This window comes from Pholcus phalangioides, unplaced genomic scaffold (genome assembly GCF_987345545.1).
Source record: "Pholcus phalangioides strain wild (caught in Gottingen) unplaced genomic scaffold, Ppha-v1.0 ptg000039l_1, whole genome shotgun sequence".
Classification (NCBI taxonomy): domain Eukaryota; kingdom Metazoa; phylum Arthropoda; class Arachnida; order Araneae; family Pholcidae; genus Pholcus; species Pholcus phalangioides.
This window is the reverse complement of record NW_028301625.1, coordinates 22091006-22111714: the sequence shown is the minus strand read 5'-3', so window position 1 is coordinate 22111714 and position 20709 is coordinate 22091006. Positions and strand designations below refer to the sequence as shown.

General features: G+C 35.0%; 1 protein-coding gene across 3 annotated transcripts in view; it reads left to right on the top strand.

Annotated features, from left to right (window-relative positions):
- raskol (Ras GTPase-activating protein raskol) overlaps positions 1-20709 on the top strand; it is a 258900-nt gene that overhangs the window by 62024 nt on the left and 176167 nt on the right. Inside the window, exon 1 of one of the 3 annotated variants that reach the window (XM_089253807.1) lies at positions 9400-9637. The exons of the other annotated variants lie outside the window; for them this stretch is intronic. Within the exon in view, the coding sequence (XP_089109933.1) occupies positions 9461-9637 (177 nt within the window). The 5' untranslated portion in view covers positions 9400-9460. Of the gene's footprint in view, positions 1-9399; positions 9638-20709 lie in introns of those variants that run through there. 3 annotated transcript variants of the gene reach the window in all.

Genomic DNA, 20709 nt, shown 5'->3' with positions numbered 1-20709 from the left:
AGTTAAAAGTTTTAATCGATTCCCAGAATTTCATCGGGAAAAGATTCTCGTAGTCTTCCTAGAAGTTTATTCTCGTGGATTCTTTCAAAGTAGTCGTCGTCACAAAAACTCGTAGTCTTCCTAGATATTGATTCTCGTGGTCTTGAAAAATAGATTGCAGAGCTATTCAAGAAATTTAGTCAAATAATCAACACAAACAAATTTCACGGAATATTCACTATACGTAGACACACACACATTTCAACATGTACCAATTCGTTAGAAGTTCTGCAGGGGAATATGAACGAGGTGCATGTCTGATTTAGTTTGTCAAATAATCAAGAACTAGATCATTTTTGTCTCAGACCTTAATTACCTTGGTCTTCATGAAACTTCTCTAGAACATAATTCACAGTCTTCCTTGATCACGGTTCCCATGGTCTCCTTGAACGTGATTTCCATTGTATTTCCAGGTCATCGTTTCCAGAAAATTAATTTTTATAATTTTCCAATATCGTTTTTCCCGTGGTACAACAGCATGATTTACGGGGTATTCCTGGAACCAGGGGCGTCGGAAGTGTTTGGAACTTGCGGGGTGTTCGTTTTAATCTTTACGTAGGTAATTTTGATTTCTGAATCAATTTAGTGGGTGCTCTGACCCATGCCATCAATTACCGTGGGTACTCGAGCACCCACAGTACACCCGGCTCCTATGCTACTGGGTGATCATTGCTGTAGCCTGCATAACTTTGTCTTCCAGGTTAACGCTTGTATTTATACGCCACCTTTCCAGTCTTTAAACAAAACCTTAAAATAAGATAGGCATTTAAAAAACAAACATAATTATTCAATGCATAATTAAATACGACGTACTCAGTTCCATCAAAATGTTGGGCCAAAGTAAGACGTATTTTTGAAGTTTTTAACCAGAGCTTAAATTTTCAATTAATGTTTTCAGAAAAAATGAAGCATTAAACGAAATTTTAATCATACTACAGTATTTACATTCTAATGTAGCACACATTCATAACTTGACTTAGGTATATGAATTATAATTTATTATGCTTGTTCACTGAGAAGTTCACATCATTAATTAATAATCGTTTGATTTTTTATGCTTATTTGAAATCGAAATTTAATCAAATTAAAAACACGAGAACACTTAAATAGAAAATGCGAGAAAGAACATTAAAAAAAAATAAATACACACGTATTCTATTTATTACTCAAAAGTTTAGATTGATGTCATTAATTAATAATCGTTTAAATTTTTAATATATTTTTCTGATTTTATTGCATGTGATTTAAATTGTTATATACTTTAGGTGCAAAAATTGTTTTGTATTATAGTTATATTCGCGGTTTTATATCACTTCGCATTGAATTTATTTTTGTTTAGTTTGTCTTACTGTTTGTTTCATTTTGAACGAGGCAGGGTTTTTCTGAATAAATTATATTACCGTAAAGGCAAAGTTTTTGTGTGAGTGTTGAATCTACAGTCATTATTGCACAACGTGGATCATGAATATTTTTTGGGATACATTGTTGATTACTTTTTGCAAAGCATTTTTGACAGTTTTGATATTGGTCATAGTTACCCAAACTGTTATAGAAATATGCTATAATAGCATATTGTATAACTGGTAATTCCCAAGTGAAGTGATCGAAAAAAGATTAGGGAGACGCGATATTTTTCAGCGTGCGGATTCTGATATTGACAATTTTCAATTTATTACTTATTGCCACTGCTTGGGATTTTCCATTTAAGGTTTTTATTAAATAGGTTTTATGATAGGCACACTGTTTTTATTTGTGTATAACTAAAAATAAATTCAGTTATTTTAAGGTTGAGGGTTAGCTTATTGCATTTAAGCCAATTTGAAATCATTGAGATATCAGATTCAGCTTTAATTTTGAGAGTTGATTGGTTTTGATCAGAAATTACTATTCCTGTATCTCGTCATTGCTGCTTAACTTGCAATATTTCTATTTAATTGTGTGTGTAAATATCGAATATCATTAACGTAGATTGAAAATAGCATGGCTCCAAGTACTGATCCTTGTGGGATCCCGCTAACAATTTCTTTAAATGAACCAGTGTGATTGCTTGTTTTCTGTGAATTAGGTAGCTTTAGAAACAATTATAGACGATTCCTCTAATTCCGGCTTTATATATTTTTCTTGGAGTATTTTGTGATCGACACTATCAGATACTTTGGGTAAATCAAAAAAAAATTGTTAGGTTTTTATTGTAGTTAACATAAGAGTAAACATAATGAGTAAGTTTCAAAATTGTCAATTCTGCATTTTTTTTTTAAATATTTTAAAAGGCAAAATGATCTTCAGTGAAATACGCTTTAGAGTTGAGGAATCTCATTATTTTTATTCTGTTTCTTCTCGTATGTTGATTCTGTTTATATCTCTTTGTTGTTATTTCATCTTTTTTTGTGGCACTCTATCTCCGATATCTTCTTTCTTCTCTATGCTCGTGCAAGTGGGTTTCTTTCCTGTATTACTCCTCTGTTCACTTCCCATTCGTTACGGACATATTCGTTAATTTCAGTAATTTTTTACTGAAATTAATTTGTCCAAAAAAAGTGAAAATATGAGTATCATATGAATTTCAGTAAAAAATTTTGTTGATAATCATTTTCAATTTCTCAAAAATTCAGAATTTGAGATCAGAATGAACAGACTCTAAAGCAGCCCAACAAGAAATGATTAATTAGTAATAGCATCCGAATTTCAATCCTGTTCGTGCGCAGTTTCGGAAAGTTCGACTGTCAAATTGCGGGACAGCATTGTATTCAATTGGGGGGGGGGGGGGGAAATTCATCAAAAATCCTTAAATATGAAATGTAAACATGTACTAAAGCACTTTTGAGTGTTTCAGTGCATTGCGTCGGAGATGCAGGATCTATTTTATAAGAACAATATTTTCTTATATTCTCTTATAAGATAAAAACTGATTGATATTCAAGCCACGAAAAGAACCGTAGAGCGGATATCTTGTTTTATTACGAACCTTAAACCCCAAATATGCGAGAATGAACCATAGCATTGATAGAAAAAGCGCTATCAATATTCGTAAAGGCAGGACAACACTGGTGGCTGTTAGGTACCACTAGCAATTAATGTACATATAATTAAATAGAAATCAGAGAAGTTTGTTGCCGGGGGTGAGCTTTAAAGTGCGTGAAAATGACCGATACGTTAGACAACTGGCTTAATCCAGTGCTTGTATTTAAATAAATTGGGCATATTTCCTTGAAAATTGCCAACCATTACACAAAGGGCTTTGTTATGGTCTCGGGAATTGCTAGATCGACCGCAACGGCGGCCACGCTAGGCCAGTTGAGCGAAAGTCGCATTCTTTATAACTGATACTTTACTTCCCTCTTAAAGATGAGCGGAAGATCACTCAAAATATTTGCGGAAGCTAAATCTCTGTCGGATAAGAATGTGCGAGCTCTTCCTCCTTTTTTCTGTTTTTACAGAATTTTTGCCGTTTCTAATAGCGTTGTTATTCACGCTTGTATACAGTATTTACGAGCGAAAACCGAACAATGGTTTCCAGAATTCCATAAAATCCTCCTAGACTCGGATTCAAAAGCTTTCCATCTCATCATCAAGAAATAACTTGAAGCAACTACTCATTTGAGTCACCAATCTAGAATGCCCATCGTTAGTTCCTTTAACTTTTCGTAATGATTTTATTTAAAAAAAATTTAATTCATATTTATGAACGAGATATATTCCTCCATATCAGCGTTCCTCAACCTATGGTCCGCGGATCACAGGGTGATCCGCAGGCAGACTTGATAACTTAACTCTAACTGGGTGAAAAATTATTCAATCGTTATAATATTCATATTAGTAATAACGGCGGGAGCTCAAAAAGTATTACACCTTCATACTTAGGTTCACCATACATCGTCCATGAAAATGTGACCCTAAATATGGTATATCACTCAATTTTGCCAACAAATGCAATTCGATAATTACTACTGCTAAAATTGCTGAAGGGTGGGGAGGGGATAAAGGACTGCAACAATGCAAAAGAAAATGTATTTCACAAAAAAATATTCAAATGAGATCAGATTACCATTTTTCATTGTTATAAATACGGTAAACTGGAATCTTAAATTGGGTAAAATACAGGACATCGGGACATCGCCAATTTTGATCAGAAACGTTGTCAGAATTACGCACAATCACTAATTGTTATTAGAATCGCTGAAAAATTACGAAAAAAACGTTGCATATGAGAAATATCTGAGATAAATATTTATATTTTTTGCATATTAATATTTACTCGGGGTGCATAACAAACAGGGGGTGTGGCATTTTATTGGAGAGCTGTTGATCCTAGAGCGGTGCTTCCCAACCGCTCTTGGGAAGGCAATTTGATGTGACGAGGCAATTTGATTTTTAAGGCGGACAATTTGAGTTTTTCTATGAAGGTTTGCAACCTTCCGAGCTCCCTTCATTTTTTTTTTTTTTTGTATCAGTTCAAATTTGTAATTTTTAAGCAATTTCTTGATGAGAGAGACAGACGGCTTTTTCTCAGCCCAAGATATCAAAGAAACAGATATTTTTTCTGAATATTATTCTGAGGTGAACTCGGAAAGAAAAAAAAGTCATCTTATCTCCGCCGGAACTTGAACCTAGGCTCTATTGCATACCGAGCAAGCATGCTACCATCTACGACATTGTAGTAGACTCCAGTTTACTCCAGTCCAGAAGACGGGAGACACGACCCGGTATACAAGAGGGCCTGGATTCGAGTCCCTCCGGAGACAAGATGACTTTTCTTTCCCAGTTCACCTCGGCACACAAAAAAAACCAGAAAATATTTTTTCCTTGATATCTTGGACTGAGAAAAAGCCGTCTATCTCTTTCTACCGTCCCACCAGGGACACATTTCCTGAAGTTAAGAGAGAGGCTACTAATGCCTCTACTTCATTGCCTCACGCCACAGTGAGTAAAATAAGGAAGGTAGGGCCGTGTCTCCAGTGGTGAAGATGGTAGGATGCTTGCCCGGTGTGCAAGAGAGCCTGGGTTTGAGTCCTGGCAGAGACAAGATGACTTTTTCTTTCCGAGTTCACCTCAGCATAATATCCAGAAAATATCTGTTTCCTTAATTTCTTGATCACTTCTTTCTTTTGTTTTTCTCTTTCAGTGGAAGAGGTTTGACTAAGGGTTCTTAATTTTTTTTTGTTACAAGGAAAATTTGTTCTAGTAAGATAAAACGCACGGAGCCCCTGTACCAATAAAATGAAGAAAAATGAAGGAAACGAACTCCTTTAAAAAAAAAATAATATGCTGTGTATAGCAATGTAAAAACAATGAGTGTTAATTGTATTCGCATCCAAGCTCGCAAACACCCCCCTCCCCGAAGTCTCTCCCCGGTTAAGAGAGAGAGAGAGAACCACTGCTTTTGACTAAGTAAAAGTGGACAGGAATGGGGAGGGGGCAAAGACCCCTGGTTTTAAAATTTAAGAAGGCAAAGCAAAAAACTAATGGTTCTTACATTTGAAAAAGAAAAAAAATCTTTGTTATGAAACTATGAAGTTCCACTGAGGGGGAGGAGGGCACCCCATGAAAAAGTACGGGGGGGGGAACATATCACGATTTCAGATATGAATATTCTCTCCTGATGCCCACAAAAAAAATTTCCAAGTGCAATATTCACTGAGGTATTCGAATTCAAAAAACGGAGAAAAGTTGGGAAAAAACAGCTCCGAAATACGGTAAAACCGTTTTACCTTCATTCAACGCTGTTTTTTCCCCGAATTTCCTCCGTTTTTGACCATCGATTTGTCGAAAAATTTGATCAAAATATTGATTCAAATATTCTTAATATTACGACTTATACAAAATATTATGTGTAAGAACATAATTTGTAAAACAACTAATCGGTTTTTTTCAAATTTTTCAGACAAATCAAGTTGAGTCACAAACTTTTAATAAAAATTTTAATCAAATTGATCGAGTCGATTAACTCAACTAAAATTTTTAACTGAGACTAACAGTTGATCAATTAATCGGACCAGTCCTACTTATAACGAATCAACTTGTGAAGTCCAATTTCAATTTTTATGCTTACAATGTTATATACGGCTATAGCACACTTGAAAGTGTGAAAATCGAACTTCACACAGATCGATGCATTTTTTGTAATTTTTTCCTGTTATTCCAACTGAACCTTTTTAAACCAAAAAATCATTCACGCTCGTGTGGTGAGTTGTATCATGATTATATTTTTTTTGTCGTTAAAACGAAATCCATGGGGAGCTTGTACAATTTCCTAGAAACAATATAGATAAACAATAATGATTCTGAATAATAGCATTGTCACGATTTTTTTTTTCGTATGAGGGGCTTGATTGGTAGAAAAAGACAGATAATGGTAAATTTTTTAATTTCCCCTAACTCCACACCAGTATAGGATATTCTTATATTTGCAGAAGGTTTCGTTATATATGACAGGACGGTAACTGGGGCGCAACTGCCCCGGGCAGAAAAATTCAGGGGGGCGGCAATTTTAGGTGAGAACAAAGAACACCGTTACAAAATTATCGAATTTTAAAGGTGTCGAAGATGGAAAAATCCTAGTTACGGCCCTGATATATGATTACACCTCCGGCTACGGCGTAGCATCGATAGCACCGATGTTTTTTCATTGATCAGAACCAAGACAGAATGTGAAATGCATGTAATTAAATAACGACCTGCTCTGAAATGATATGCCGTATAAAAAACTACGTGTAAATTCTGGCCACCTGACCGAGGGGCCCACGGTGTCTTGAACCACAGTGTTGGTGGTAGTACATTTGTAATTGAAACACACACACACACATTCACAACACAATTCACACAGCAATTCAATTTGTTAGAGTGGAATTTATTTGGTTACAATGTCTTGAGGGTAAAATATAGTTCTTACCGATAAAATTTTGCTTAGTAAAGTTGAATAGTTTTTGACTTGAATTTTACTTCAATTCCCTCGAAATGGCGCAATTTTATAAATCTTTGAACATGTAAAACTTTAGCAGCTCTCGAAAAAATTACACCGACAAGGAATCAACTTTTTCTAGATTAAAAAATGTATTGTACTTATATAGCCGTATTTTGTGTATTGAAATGACATTAAAAAATTTACTTTCTGAAATACCAGAAAAATTGGGAAAATAAATTGGTATGATGAGATTTTTCTTTTTTGACCATGTATTTGTATTTTCCATGTATATTCAAATATATACCTGCCATTTAGGATTAACAAATATAACCCTACTGTAGTTTTGAATAATATGTATTGCTCGAACATTCCTGTAAGGTGATTATACAGTATGTCTATAGTGGCAAGCAGAGAAGAATAAATTTAGACAGATTCTCTGCTCTCTATATATTTTTTCCTATTACAATTAGTATGCAGGGCCGTCTTAAGAGTATCATGGACCCCCGGGCCAAGTGGTTTTTCGGAGGCCCTATCTGGTAAATCCTAGGAAATTTGAACTGGATTTCATTTTTGTGAGGCCCCTCTTCTCTTGAGGCCCCCGGACCCATGCGTTAAGACGGCACTGTTAGTATGCTAAAGTATTTTATTGGATGTGACTATGCTAATATTTTTTGCGACACAGTTTATATATATATATATATTATTATTATTAGACCTCTTAACCAGATTATGGCAAGCCGCTCTGTCTCAATGAAGAGATTTTAGCAGGTGGTCGAAGACTCTTATTAGACCGGATATAGTGAGATAAATATTCGAACCCTTGAAGTTGGTTACAGCAATGCTTTGCCTTGTGGTACAAATTGAATTTTTTTATGACCAAAAGCAGCACCATTACAGTATAAAAAATAATGATATTCACTGAAGAGTTTCAACACTTCAATTTTTTAAGGGGTGTCACGACGGATCTCAAGTCGGTTTTTCAGAAATGACTGAAAATACCCCATTTTGATGCAAACCAAATGCAAAAAATTTCGTACCAATCCGTGAATTTTTTATTCTAAATTCAAAAAAAAAAATGAAATATAGTGTAAATGTATACAAGAAAAGGACCTAAAAACGCTATTTTCTTAGATTTCAGTTTTTGAGCTTGTCTGTCAGAAAAAAAAACTGCACTAAAATTTCTGAAATTTTGTGGGAATGTCTATTCGGCATGTGTTAGTAAAATGAACTTCGAACTTGGATATCTGACCATTCGTTAGAATTTAATGAATTTTTGAAGTTTGAAAAAAAAAAAAAAAAGACTAATTACAAAAACCTGAAGTCAACATGAATCAATTAACCGATTGACACGAAACATTTTGCATTTGATTTGCAATTAAATGAAATATTTTTTAACCCTGTGTCACCCGAACCGGGTTCGGGCAACTGAAAGTTTAATGTTTGTGATTCGACGATTTTTTTTTTTTTGTGACGAGAACAATTCGTTTTTCTTTTCACCTCGAAGGCCAAATTGAGTTTGTACATCTTTTTTATTGAGATGATGCACGAAATTAAACAGAAAGAAAAAAAAAAAAAGACTTCTATTTTTGATGCATTTTTCTGCAATTTATTCCACATTCAAGCGGTTAAAGTCATTTTTGAAAAATCGACATTTTGAAGCTTCAGAGGTCGTGACACCTTCTTTACTAAAACAAAAACAAGGTAAATGTCAATTTGGCTCTTGCTCATGATGATAAACTTTCCGTCTCTTTTCCTACAGCCTAATAAGAAAAAAAAAACTTTATCTCTTATATAATTTTTTTTTCCTCTTTAGTGAGTTGTTTCTTCCGTGATACGCCTGAAGTCACGTGTTTGTGGTGTAATCTGACGTCACAGTGTTTGGATATGGCATCTTTACTCACTCGTTTTGTCTTTTTTTCTTAGGAAATCTTCGCGTATTCATTTTATATATAATATCCTCTTATGTATGTGTGTGCGGTTCTCTCTCGTGGTAGTGTTTTTAGTTGCGTTCTTTGCTCTTTTTTTATTATTTCTTCGTTGGCAAAAGAAGGTTTGCATCTCCTCCATCATTCATTGGGTAAGATGCACTTGCTCTACGAAACGTTTAGCCAATCGTTCGTTGTGCTCTATCATCTCTCTCTCCTCACGCGGGGCCCCATTTGAAAGGGCCGGTTTCACCTGCATCAACCATCAAATGCTCAAACACCTTTTGTTCGGACAACTTCGTGAACCCTTTCGCTCTATCACGATGATCCTTTCTCTTTTAGATGATAATAATTGTTATCTTCTATCATCCACTATCTCAATAGTCATTGTTGGTATTTGATCAATTATTTCCTATTCGGGTCTAAACTTCAGAATTTTCAATTAGGGTGAAACATTGATTCCCACTGAAGTTTAGAATTTACCCTCAGGAAAACAACTGATAAATTGAAATTTATAAAATTACATTTCGTTGGAGTTTCTTTTTAAAAATACCATGACTGTGAATAAATATATATGAATTAATAATCGGAAAATATGAGTGCCAGCACGAAGGATTACATAGACATACCTCCGATGAAAGATGCAGGATCGTCGTTGAATGACGAATGGTGTAATTGTGATCATAAGTATCAGAATTTCTTGAAGAAAGCTTTCTTAGTGTCTCCTAGAATTCCTAGAGCGAGGCTCAAGAGATGGAATAATAATAAGAACGTAAGTTTTCTGTTATATATATAAACATTTCTCCAATTTTTTTTCTAATCAATAGAGAGTCATTCATTATTAATTAGCTATTTCTCCGACAAAATTCTGTATTGAAAATATAGTTCGATGATTTAAAGTAAGTTCTAAGATGATGCATCTTGCTTATCTAGATGCATACGTGCTCCTCATTTCCACGCTAAAATTATCAGAAAATTATTTTTCTTAATCAAAATTACATAGATACTATTCTCATAGCATGTTTATGAAATTCAATAAGTTAAAAAATTTCGTATTTTAACTACACGTACTGTCATTTGTGGGGTCAATTATTACATACTGAATTCCCGGAAATGTCAGTAATGTTAATATTAATGTTTCCGGGAATTTCTTTTGAAAGCATCTAGTCCATCATTAGAATTTAAATTTCGAATTGTGATTGTGACTAATGTGATAGTGCAAAAAGGATTGGTGATTAATTTTTCTTAGTCATACACAGTACTCAAATTAGAAGGATTTATAAATCCTAAATAGATTTGGCATTGCAAAAAAAGAGAGATTTCATAAGTTAGTAAAAAAAAAATTAGTATAATACATGCTAATTTTCTATTGAAACATGTAGCCATCGCCTACGAGCACTTGAAAGAGCACTGTAATTCCATTGTCAAAACGGTAAAGAACAATCGAATTGTAAGAATGGATTTCCTTGCAATAGAGGGACATGGTATAATTCTCAGTATGCTTCCTCAATAGTCTTGTATGATATTACGAAGTTTTATCCAACGCCTATGATGACGTTTCAGGTATACGAAAAAATTTTCTGCTTCTGCTGTTCATTACTATCTGCATACAGATCCCTTTTTAACCGGATATATCTCTAAACTGGCCTGAAACATTCCCATTCATTAATTGATATTGTAAATTGACTTATCATGCGACTACAGCATGAATGTTCAATAACTCGTAAAAATTTAATTTGCAGAATTATACATGTATAAATATAATACAATCCCTAGTACATGCCAAGTCCCTATTTGCTCTATAAAACATAATCTCTTAATTCATGAACGTAACTCATTTGCCTAATCTTTAGAAAAGCATTCCTATAACGCAATTTTTTTTCACTATGATTTACTCAACAGATTCAATGCACAAATACACAATGCATAAATTGCACTAGTTTCAATCTCCCTTGTTTAACTGGATCAACTCGCAATCTGGTAGACCCTCGGTCATAATTAAGCCGATTAAGAGAGGTTCTCGCTGTATTTCATAAGTTGGCCTTATTGTTATACTTTGTATCTGGTACGTACAAGTGCTGTGCATATTCTCAATATGTGTTTAAAATTGCTCATCGTAAATTATTTACTTTTCCAATAGAAATTTTTCACTTTTTTTGGCTCAAAATATCGTTGGTACTTTAAATTTTGGATATATGTGTGCAATCTTATTTTTTCCAATGAAACATGGTACGTATAAATTTTTAGATATTCGTGAAATTTCATATAGAAAGTTTGAATTACTTTTTTTTCATCCCTTGAAGAAATAAAGTACATAATTTGCAAGCGAAACAAAATTTCCATTCCCCTCCAAGAGAAAATGAAATAACCTTTTTTATATTTTTTTATTCTTTGTTGAAGTGTAGAAGACGCTTGCTTCCAATTTCGTTTTGTTTTCGAAAGATTTCATCTGTTTTTCGTTTTTTCTATCCTTTTATACCCCTTTTCTTTTCTCCTATAATACCCTTCCTATATCATTTCCCCAACCAAATATTACGCACACACACACATACAATATTTACTTCGACACGCACATGGTCTCTCTTATTGACTCCATGTAGTTGAGCATATTTAATATTAAACTTCGTTTCTTTATATTTTTTATAATGAATTTCAAGGGAAGGGAAGAAATCATCTCTTTCTTACCCTACCATTCGATGTTATGTTTTCCTTTGCACGCAAATGTTGTATGATTGTATAAGCAATCAAATACGCTATACATATATGTAATATACATATGTTTGTGTGTGTATAGGAAGAAAAAAGATTCGTAGAAAGATTTTTCTATATCTTTCCAAGCACGCGAGAGCAATTTCGCAAAATTAATTTTAGATGCCTTTTTATAGATAGAGAAAACTTTTTTTTTGTTTTTTCCCCTTTCGTTTCGTGTTTCGAAAGAAATTCAAGCGAATGGAATAGTTTACATGATGGCGGATTTTGATTTTCATATATTTATATACACAGTGCATTCAATTTAAAATTATACCCATCGTTACCGCTGTGGTGGTCGAGTGGTTATAGTGCCGGACTCGTGATGCGAGGATCCGGGTTCGAACCCCACAGTGGTGGTCGGCTGAAGTTGGTTTTCTGTGGTTCCCAACTTCAAGGCGCAAATGCGAGCCGATCTCCCCGTTAAAAAGTCTCGCCACAGAGAGCAACAGTCCTACAACGGTAAATCATTCAACCATAACACTTCACTCATAGTTAGTAAAACTGGGGGCAGATGACAGCACTACACATAACAAGCATTACACAGAAACAAACTATACGTCAGGTTGCACTACACGTACACGCACATTCCCGCATTTAGATTCGTTGGGGGGTTCCGCGGGGTGGGGGGGTGCATGTGTGGTGTAGCAGTAGTAGGTAGGGGCTCGGGGATCCACGATGTTCTTAAGTCAGCCACCTCGTTGGGCAGTTTGCCTGTTGTGGCGTTGTATTTGTATTTGTATTTGTAGAATGTAACATGCGAGTAAGTATTGATGTGTAAATATGTAGAAAAATAAACTACAAACATTGGCCACAATAATTGCTAGAAAATACTTCCCTGTATTTACTCGCATTTACGTGATCATGTTAATCGCATTTTGTTAAACTATTCTATGCGCTGTACGACATTGGTGAGGTTAATCTTCAGCTCTTCTAATTTGGGGCGCGGTAGCCCGGTCGATAAGGTACACGCCTAAAGTACCGAAGGATGTTTAGAGGTATCGCGTGTTCGATACCCGGTTCGTCCTTGTCAGAAAACTTTCGTGATACAGGGGTACAACATAAAACGGCGACTTGACCGCAGCAAAAAATTGCTACCGCATGGAGACCCCCATCGAGGGGTTAGCGCACCAACCCCTCGATGAGTATAAAAAATAAGCCTGCCGTTCGGAATCGGCAATAAATTGTAGGTCCCGGTCTAATTAGCCCTCGTGTGCAGAAAATGACCGTGGTGTGGCAAAAATGATGAAATGATCTTCTAATTTGCGGGGACTGTTTTTGTATATAGACTGTTTTAAAAAATGTGGTCTAAACTGAAAAGATTTTCTGAAGATCTTGGTGGCTATAGTTCTTTTGAGATGTTTCTCTGTCATCATAAACTTGATTTAGCATTGCCATGATGTAATTTTCCGTCGAACTGTATTAGCTTATCCAGCAATCACTTTCACACTCTTCAGATAAGGCTGTGTAAACTTATACTAAATAACTTAAACTAATCCTCACTATTTTGGTGAGCCTCTGAATTAAAGTGGCTGATGTATTCGTAGCTTTGACATGGCACCAGGCGGCTATTTTCGTAGAACGCTGAAAAATAGATGCTGGTTTTCAGATCTCAGTTTTTGGTAATTTTGGCTACAGATATATTCATTTCAATCAGATGAAAACACGGTTCATCTGTGAAAATGATCTAAAATGAATAGTTTATCCCATACGATAACAAACAAAAAAGCAATGATCTAAAATTGATATGTCCTGACTATAAAGCTATCGGTTTACCGCGTTACAAATAATAATAATATTTCTCAGTTAAGTATTCTATCAATGGGTGGAATGTCGTACATTTTTAAATTGAATGCACTGTAGAATACAAAGTTATGAAGCCTCACTATTTCACCATTTCATTGTGATTTCATCGTTATGTTTGTAGTGAATCCGTTTTTCACATTCTTCTATCCGAATTACATAGATATCTATTGAACAACTAAGATTGGTGCGCTGTACTTTTCTATGGAATGTTTTTGTTTTCCACATGATTTGACGTCTATGGATTGTTTCTTCAATGCTTAACAGTAATATGCATCTATAATGAATTGCATACAGTTGACAACCACGTGTGATTTTAATATCGACGTTAGAATCAACGAGAAGAAAGTCATGCAAATTTGTTGTTCTGGAAAGAGAAAAATACATAAAATGATTACTGATTCATATTGAGTGACTTTCGTTTCATATACCTTACTTCATTTCATGTATATATGTATTTTAAATTTTTTTGGGCTGTATTGGATACATTTTCTATAATTCTATACAGTCATAGTATTTTCATAGGAATAAAATTTGATGGATACGAATCAGTGGTTTATCACAAATTCATAAATTACTTCTGCCCTTCAGCTATTGGTTTTTTTTCCTAACTTTTTCTTGAATATTGTTGTCTCCTTTCAACTTGAAAATTTCTAGATCATTTTGGTTGATTAGGTATTGAGATAAAGCACACAAGGCAAACGTCTCGGTTAGTTTTTACCTTACAGATGGAAAATATTTCTGGTTCCCTGTCATTTGACTAGCCGATAAACTAGTCATGCGAGTGAAGAAGAAATCTCCAGTTTTTTTTCCGGCTATTAATGGACCAGCCAACAAGCAGACAGTAGTACGGTTTCCGTGACTCGAACTACATGCGAATGGATGTGAAATTGCCAAGATGGAACAAGACGTGCAAGATACGATAACATCGTATCGAAACAATGCAAACAAGACAAGTAGCATTCGTATGGATCTACACGCATAAAAACGAGGCATTAAGTACCTGGAGGCCTTAAAACTAAAAAGAGAGAGTCAAGTGCCAATGGGAATAGCCCCGTTTGTTGTTTGCATGTGGCATAAACTACGATTTCCTAGAGCAATACATCGTTCGGTGTTTTGTCCGTTTTAATTACTCCGATGTTATATGATAAATAACTCTACGGAAACTGACAGTTTTGTTCACTAATATTGAAAGTATTCTATTGTATTCTCACATTCATTTCCTACAGCTATGATTCTTATATCACTTCCCTGTGATATTACAAATCAAACATAGTATATACTAGGATTGTTTTTACGATGTCTCTGTGAAAGGAAGCAATGGAAACTTGACAAAGACGAGGTCAAGCCCTAATTTTATACGCTTCGTGTTCTATACATGGGAACAAGTTCGATTCCAATTAATACGCCGGATTCCTATATAATTACCGGTAAAGAAATCAAAATCGTATACCTAGAAGCGGTAGCGGGAAATAAGTATTCTTATTGGATTGTCACTGAAAGAAAAAGAGTCACCTGCTAGTATTCTTAAGATGCTTAATCATACATATTTAAGATACGGCACAGCGATGAACAATCGGTGAGTTGCTCTGATCATTATCTTGGTATTCACGCTACGACTGCCGTTGCCGTTATTGTGGTTGCTCATGATGATTTCTGCCCCTTCCGGTCCGAACGTGGGATTCGAAATCTCCGCTGGACGTTAGTCAGCAATTGTTGTTCTACAGCCATGGGAAAATGAGTCGTTGATGTGCTTATCACGTCTCACATTTGGACTGCTGACTGTTGAGTAGAGCTTCTTTGATGCTCGTGGAACCCTTAGCCCTCTTCTACCGAACTTTCCTATGTTTTTTTTATTTTTCTTATGTAACTAATGATCTGGAAAAAAAAATTATAATTCGTTGCCAAGAACTCGCCATGAAAGACAAAGAAGGCGTTTCTATTGGTAAAAAATACTTAAAAAAGTAAGTTTTTTCGACTTGCACAGTTTTAGCTGAATGTTAACGTGCTACGATTGAAAATTATGAAAACTTATTAACAATTTGCCTTTCGAAATAAAGAATAAGCAGTTCTATCTCTCATAAGATGCTTAGTATTACCTATGTAACCACATTCTTTGATGTGCGCCAGCCAAACTAAAACATAGTTTTCAATGCAGTTATGTTCGCATTTTCTACATAAATCACGTCTTAGATAGATCATCACAGATCTGTCCGAGAAGTGATTCAGAAAACATATTCTTTTCTGTTCTTCAATAACATAGCAATTTAGATACGGAATATTATCATTATGAACAGAAATAGGGAAAGGCAGGTTTTTTTTTGTTTTCAATATAAATATACGTATATATTTTTCGTTGTAGAAAATTAAATGGTAAAAAACACTATCACATGATCACATAAATGCGAATTTTGTACTATTAAGCTTGATAATGCCGATGAATGGATGCGGAATAAATGTAAGTACACGCAAAACGCCTAAAAGTGTCCGTAAACCGAGCACTGCAGCTTTCACTTTCTTGCAAATACAGACAGCATTGACACACGTATCACGGCTTAGAGCGTTTCCGTGTTTCAACCGAGGCATTCCGAATTACGTCGATAAAAGGAACAGTAAATATTTTTGTTCATCATGTCCGCGAGAGTTCGACCACCTTACATATAAGCATAGACGTATGTATACGCCACCGTATACCTCCCAATCCCTCTCATTCGCTGCCAGGCAAAAAAGACATGGCCTTCATGCGAAACAATTCCTCATCCTCCCACTGGCATAACGAAATTATTCATAGATTTTCTATAACACAGCTTTCTCTTCCTTCCAAATAAAGCTTCGTGAATATTAACAGTATATTTGCAAGACGGATCAAAACAATGGAGTACTTATAAAATCTCGACAGGGCTTCCATAACGGATGGGGTGGAATAATAGAAACCTTACTCGCGCGAGAGAGAGACTTATTTTTCTGCTGTTTTTATTTCTTTCAAAAAAAATTCGTAGATCAATCCAAATGTTTTTAGTAGGAAACACATTTTTACAGTTATGGCGATGGAAATTTTACGTGTTTTCAAGGAATTCCCTCCTAGCATTAATCTCAAAACCCTTCCTTAAAAAGATTCTAGAACTTCCCCAACTGACAAAATTTTCTTCATCCCATCAACCGCTACTTTTTCATCTGCATATGGCTTACCATGAAATTCTATTGGTATAAGGTAGTGATAGACAAACTTTTTAGGAGAGCGAGCCAAAAAACAAAAAGAAAATATTTTGACTAGTCGGACATTGATTCATAACTGGAATTTTTATGCTTAGAAATGAAATGGGGAATGTGTTGCATACTTTGAAGACTGCCTTGGTTTCATTGCAAATGAGAGACAATGGTTTATCCTTTACAACTGTGAAAAAAAATTAATAAGCATATTTTAATAACTTGTCATGCATATTTATTGCATATGTGTACCATCTTTTTGCATATGCAAAAATTTTTATATGAATTTCTATTTTAAATTCTCGCAACTATATTTTCCATATGCAAAAAAGAAACAACCCCTTGAAAAATTTTTTTAAAACACTAATATTGAAAATTTCTATACTAATACTTTGAAATCTGCGGCGGGCAGTAGTTTGCCCATTACTAGTATAAGGTAACAAGCAAAGTATCACTAAGGTCTAGACTGCACAGTTAATGAGGCAAAAGTTGAACGATTCAACTGGCTTAAAAGTCAAAGTTTCAGAGGGCATTGAGGTGCTTCTCATTTCCATGATGCAAAAAACAGTCTAAATAAGTCTGGCTCGAGTCGTTGCTCTTGATGTTTTTTGAACACAAATAGGCCACAGTAAACTTCACATTACAATTTTGAGGCAAGAGTACGTCGTTTCTCGAATAGAAATACCGCTACTGCTTCAGAATTTTTGAAGTACATGACGCCATTCTGATTACTATGGTAGAAGAATGTTCATCTTTATGCATAACAGAATAGGCCAAACACGACCAGGCTCGGTCACTTACACCGTTGTTTCTCAGCTGCCGGGCCGCGGCCCGGTACTGGGCCGTGACATCATTCATATCGGGGCCACGACTGATCTGCGGTTTCATATTTTCCATCAGTCTTGTATTTGGCCGGGCCTTCCACTTACAAAAATAAATGAAACCGGGCCGCGGGCTTCCAATGGTTGACAACCACTGTTGCACGATACAAGCTCATTGCCCCGGAGGGCGTGATTCATCTTTATACAAACATATTATCAATTTCTGGAAGGTACTCATAAATCTAGGTTTCGTCTTTTGTGACGCTATTTGTGTAACAGATTTTTTACTGCCTCTGCGCAATTTTTCCATCATTAAACCTTGACAACAGTCCTAGCACGGGTCTATTTTTGTGTTTCTGACAGCAAATAACTATTCGTAACTTTTTTTACCCTGAACCGTTTATGCAAAATTATTTGTACTGCGGATGATGCAATGCCCAGAGCATGGTGAATCTCCTGGTAGATAACATTTTGATTTCCATTAATAAGCACTGCCACAAATCGCATGTACACATAAATATTCAACAGATCGTATCGAGGGTGCTCCGTTCTCCACACATGTGGAAACTTGTGGTATCAGTTTCCACCTGTTGTCCGAAAGATGCGATGTAACCAAAAACTTATATATAAGTAATATAAGTATGTAATATATTCCAACACCAAATATTCCCATATAAATGAGCCGTCTAGTTTCAAAACCAGATAGATCACTTTCCACAAATTTTTCAAGAGAAACAAAAAATTAACTAATTGCATTATTTATGAAAGAGTTTTCTTCTTTTTTTAAAAAATTGGTATTAGATAGACACACGGGTCTCAATCAAATTTTAGCTCTATATAAATATTTTTTGAGAGGGCAAAAAAAATCTTTTGAGTCTCTGGTTTTGCAACCAAGTTATGGGATCTATCTATGCCAACGCGCATTTTGATCTATCTGCTTTTGAAACTAATTTCTTTACTCTTATACGGTTTTACAACCATGAATGACATCTAGCTGCTTTTTAATGTTATAACTTCGCCTACTGATAGATCTGTAGGAAAAATTATAAAAAAATGACATGATCTGGAAATCGAAAAAAACGGATCTATCCGGTTTTGAAACTAGACGGATCATTTGACCATTCTTGGAAGCTGCACTCGAAATCATAGAAAATCATAACTCATAATTAAGCCATGCTGAGATCCATTTTTTTGTTTAATTGGTTCTACCCTACTTAAGATAAAAGCCCCTTTGTCCCGCAAATGCAACATAGAAAAACGAAAATTACTAAATCTTCACAAAACATGTTCTTACATTCAAGGATTACCATAATAATTTTTATGCCACCATCCAATGAAGAGTTGGCTAAGGGGGAAAAAAGTGATTCTCGTAGAAATTACAGCAACATTATTGTCGATTGCATCTATTGCTATGAATATAGTGACATTTAGAGAAAATACTGAATAATAAGGTGTTTTCTTGAATAAAAAACGAGGAAAGAATGTATTTTCTGACTTTTGTGGACAAATAAAAAAATTGGAAGAAAAATTATTATTATTATTTTGTACACCTACATCTAAATACGGAAAATGTCGAGGGGAAATGTTTGACACTTTGGCTAGGACGTCAATTAAGAAAATCCATGAACTAACTTTTTATTATTATTAATGTTTTTCCTCCTTCTTTATCATCTTAAATGGGTTTTTTTCCCTCACTTACACATTCTTCTTTATTTATTCATTTTTTTTCTTTCATTCAGTTGATTTCCCGCAGAGTTTTGTTCTTTATACCCTTTAATGACTCTTAAAAGTATGGTGAAAAATAGCGGGTGTAACTGTCTTCTTTAATTCTGATATACGTTGGGTCATCTTCGAAAACAATAAAGTAGAAATATTTTCTCTCCCTGCCTTTTCGTGACAACCATTTTTTTTTTTTTTCGTTTTTGGTTTTTTTTTCTGACCTTAATTATTTTCGTTCGTACGCTACAAAAGGAATAGATATTTCTTTTAATTTTACTTGCTATATGAACTGGAACAACGCCATTTTCAATAGGTAATGGAGTCGGGAGCTTACAGATTTTATGAAAATTAACGCGAATGTGTTGACGGGAAAATTTTATGAATCGTTTTACATATTGATATAGTAGACGCCGCTTATTAGAATCACGGATAGTGCTATAATTCGGGTATTGTTTTCACTCTCGCTAAGTACGGAACCGATCGAAATCATAACATGGGGGAAAAAAATCATTTGCAGTTATCAGGGGAACTTGGTTTTTTTTTCTTCTTTTCTTTTTTTTTCGTCGAAAGTTTTTTTTTCATATTTTGAAGCTAAAGTTGAACAAAATTCAATTTTTTCCTTATAAGTTATCGCTATTAACCTGAAAGACTATGCAGGAGGTCAGGAACTGTCCCCTCCCTTGTTGACAAAAATTTCCGTACTCAGTTTAAAATGTCATAATCGGGCCGTAATAGCCGCTACGACCCGTTATACGTGTGAGGCTTCTTTGTTTCTCTTTAATTGCTTTCCTATAGAAAAGAATGTATAAGGGGAAAAGAAATCCATTTCTCTTCAGTTCATGGTCAGTTTCTTTCAACTGACCACATTTACGAGGGGCGGATTTAGGTTTGATGGGCCCTAGGCTATTGTGGTGCTGGGACCCATTATATGTCCAACTCCAGCTGTCCTTTGTCAACGACATATTGTCGCAGTTTTTTGTGTTGAATATATGATATATGGTAATTTATGGTTCTAATACTTATTCAAAGCATTTTAGACATCTAAACTTCCTGCAAATGTGTTAAAATTTGATCTTTGAGCAATTTCTCCAAAAGATAAATGTGATATTTTTGAGGCCCTTTGCAGACCTTGGGGCCCCAGTCTGCATCCTGTCCAGCCTGTAAGGAAATCTGGCACTAACATTCACAGTTCCTCGGCCGGAACACTTTCGCAAGGGAATCTATAAGAGTGGAATCACATCTATAGACACTCACCGTGTCGTATCCGACACGGCATTCTTCAAAAGGATGTACGTCTGCGCGTACACAACCACGACATGATAAATATGAATACGTTCATTGGTTTTATGTTAAAGAATGTTTGTCGTGTCTGACACGACACAGTAAATGTCTGTAGATGTGAATCCACCCTAAAACGTACCGTATATTATAGAAAATATCATTTCGTAATACATTAGATAGTTCAATTCTAAATACTCACAATTTCTGAACAAAAACAAAACATTTTATCTTAAAAGGGAGAAATCTTGTTTGAGGAAAAATCGTA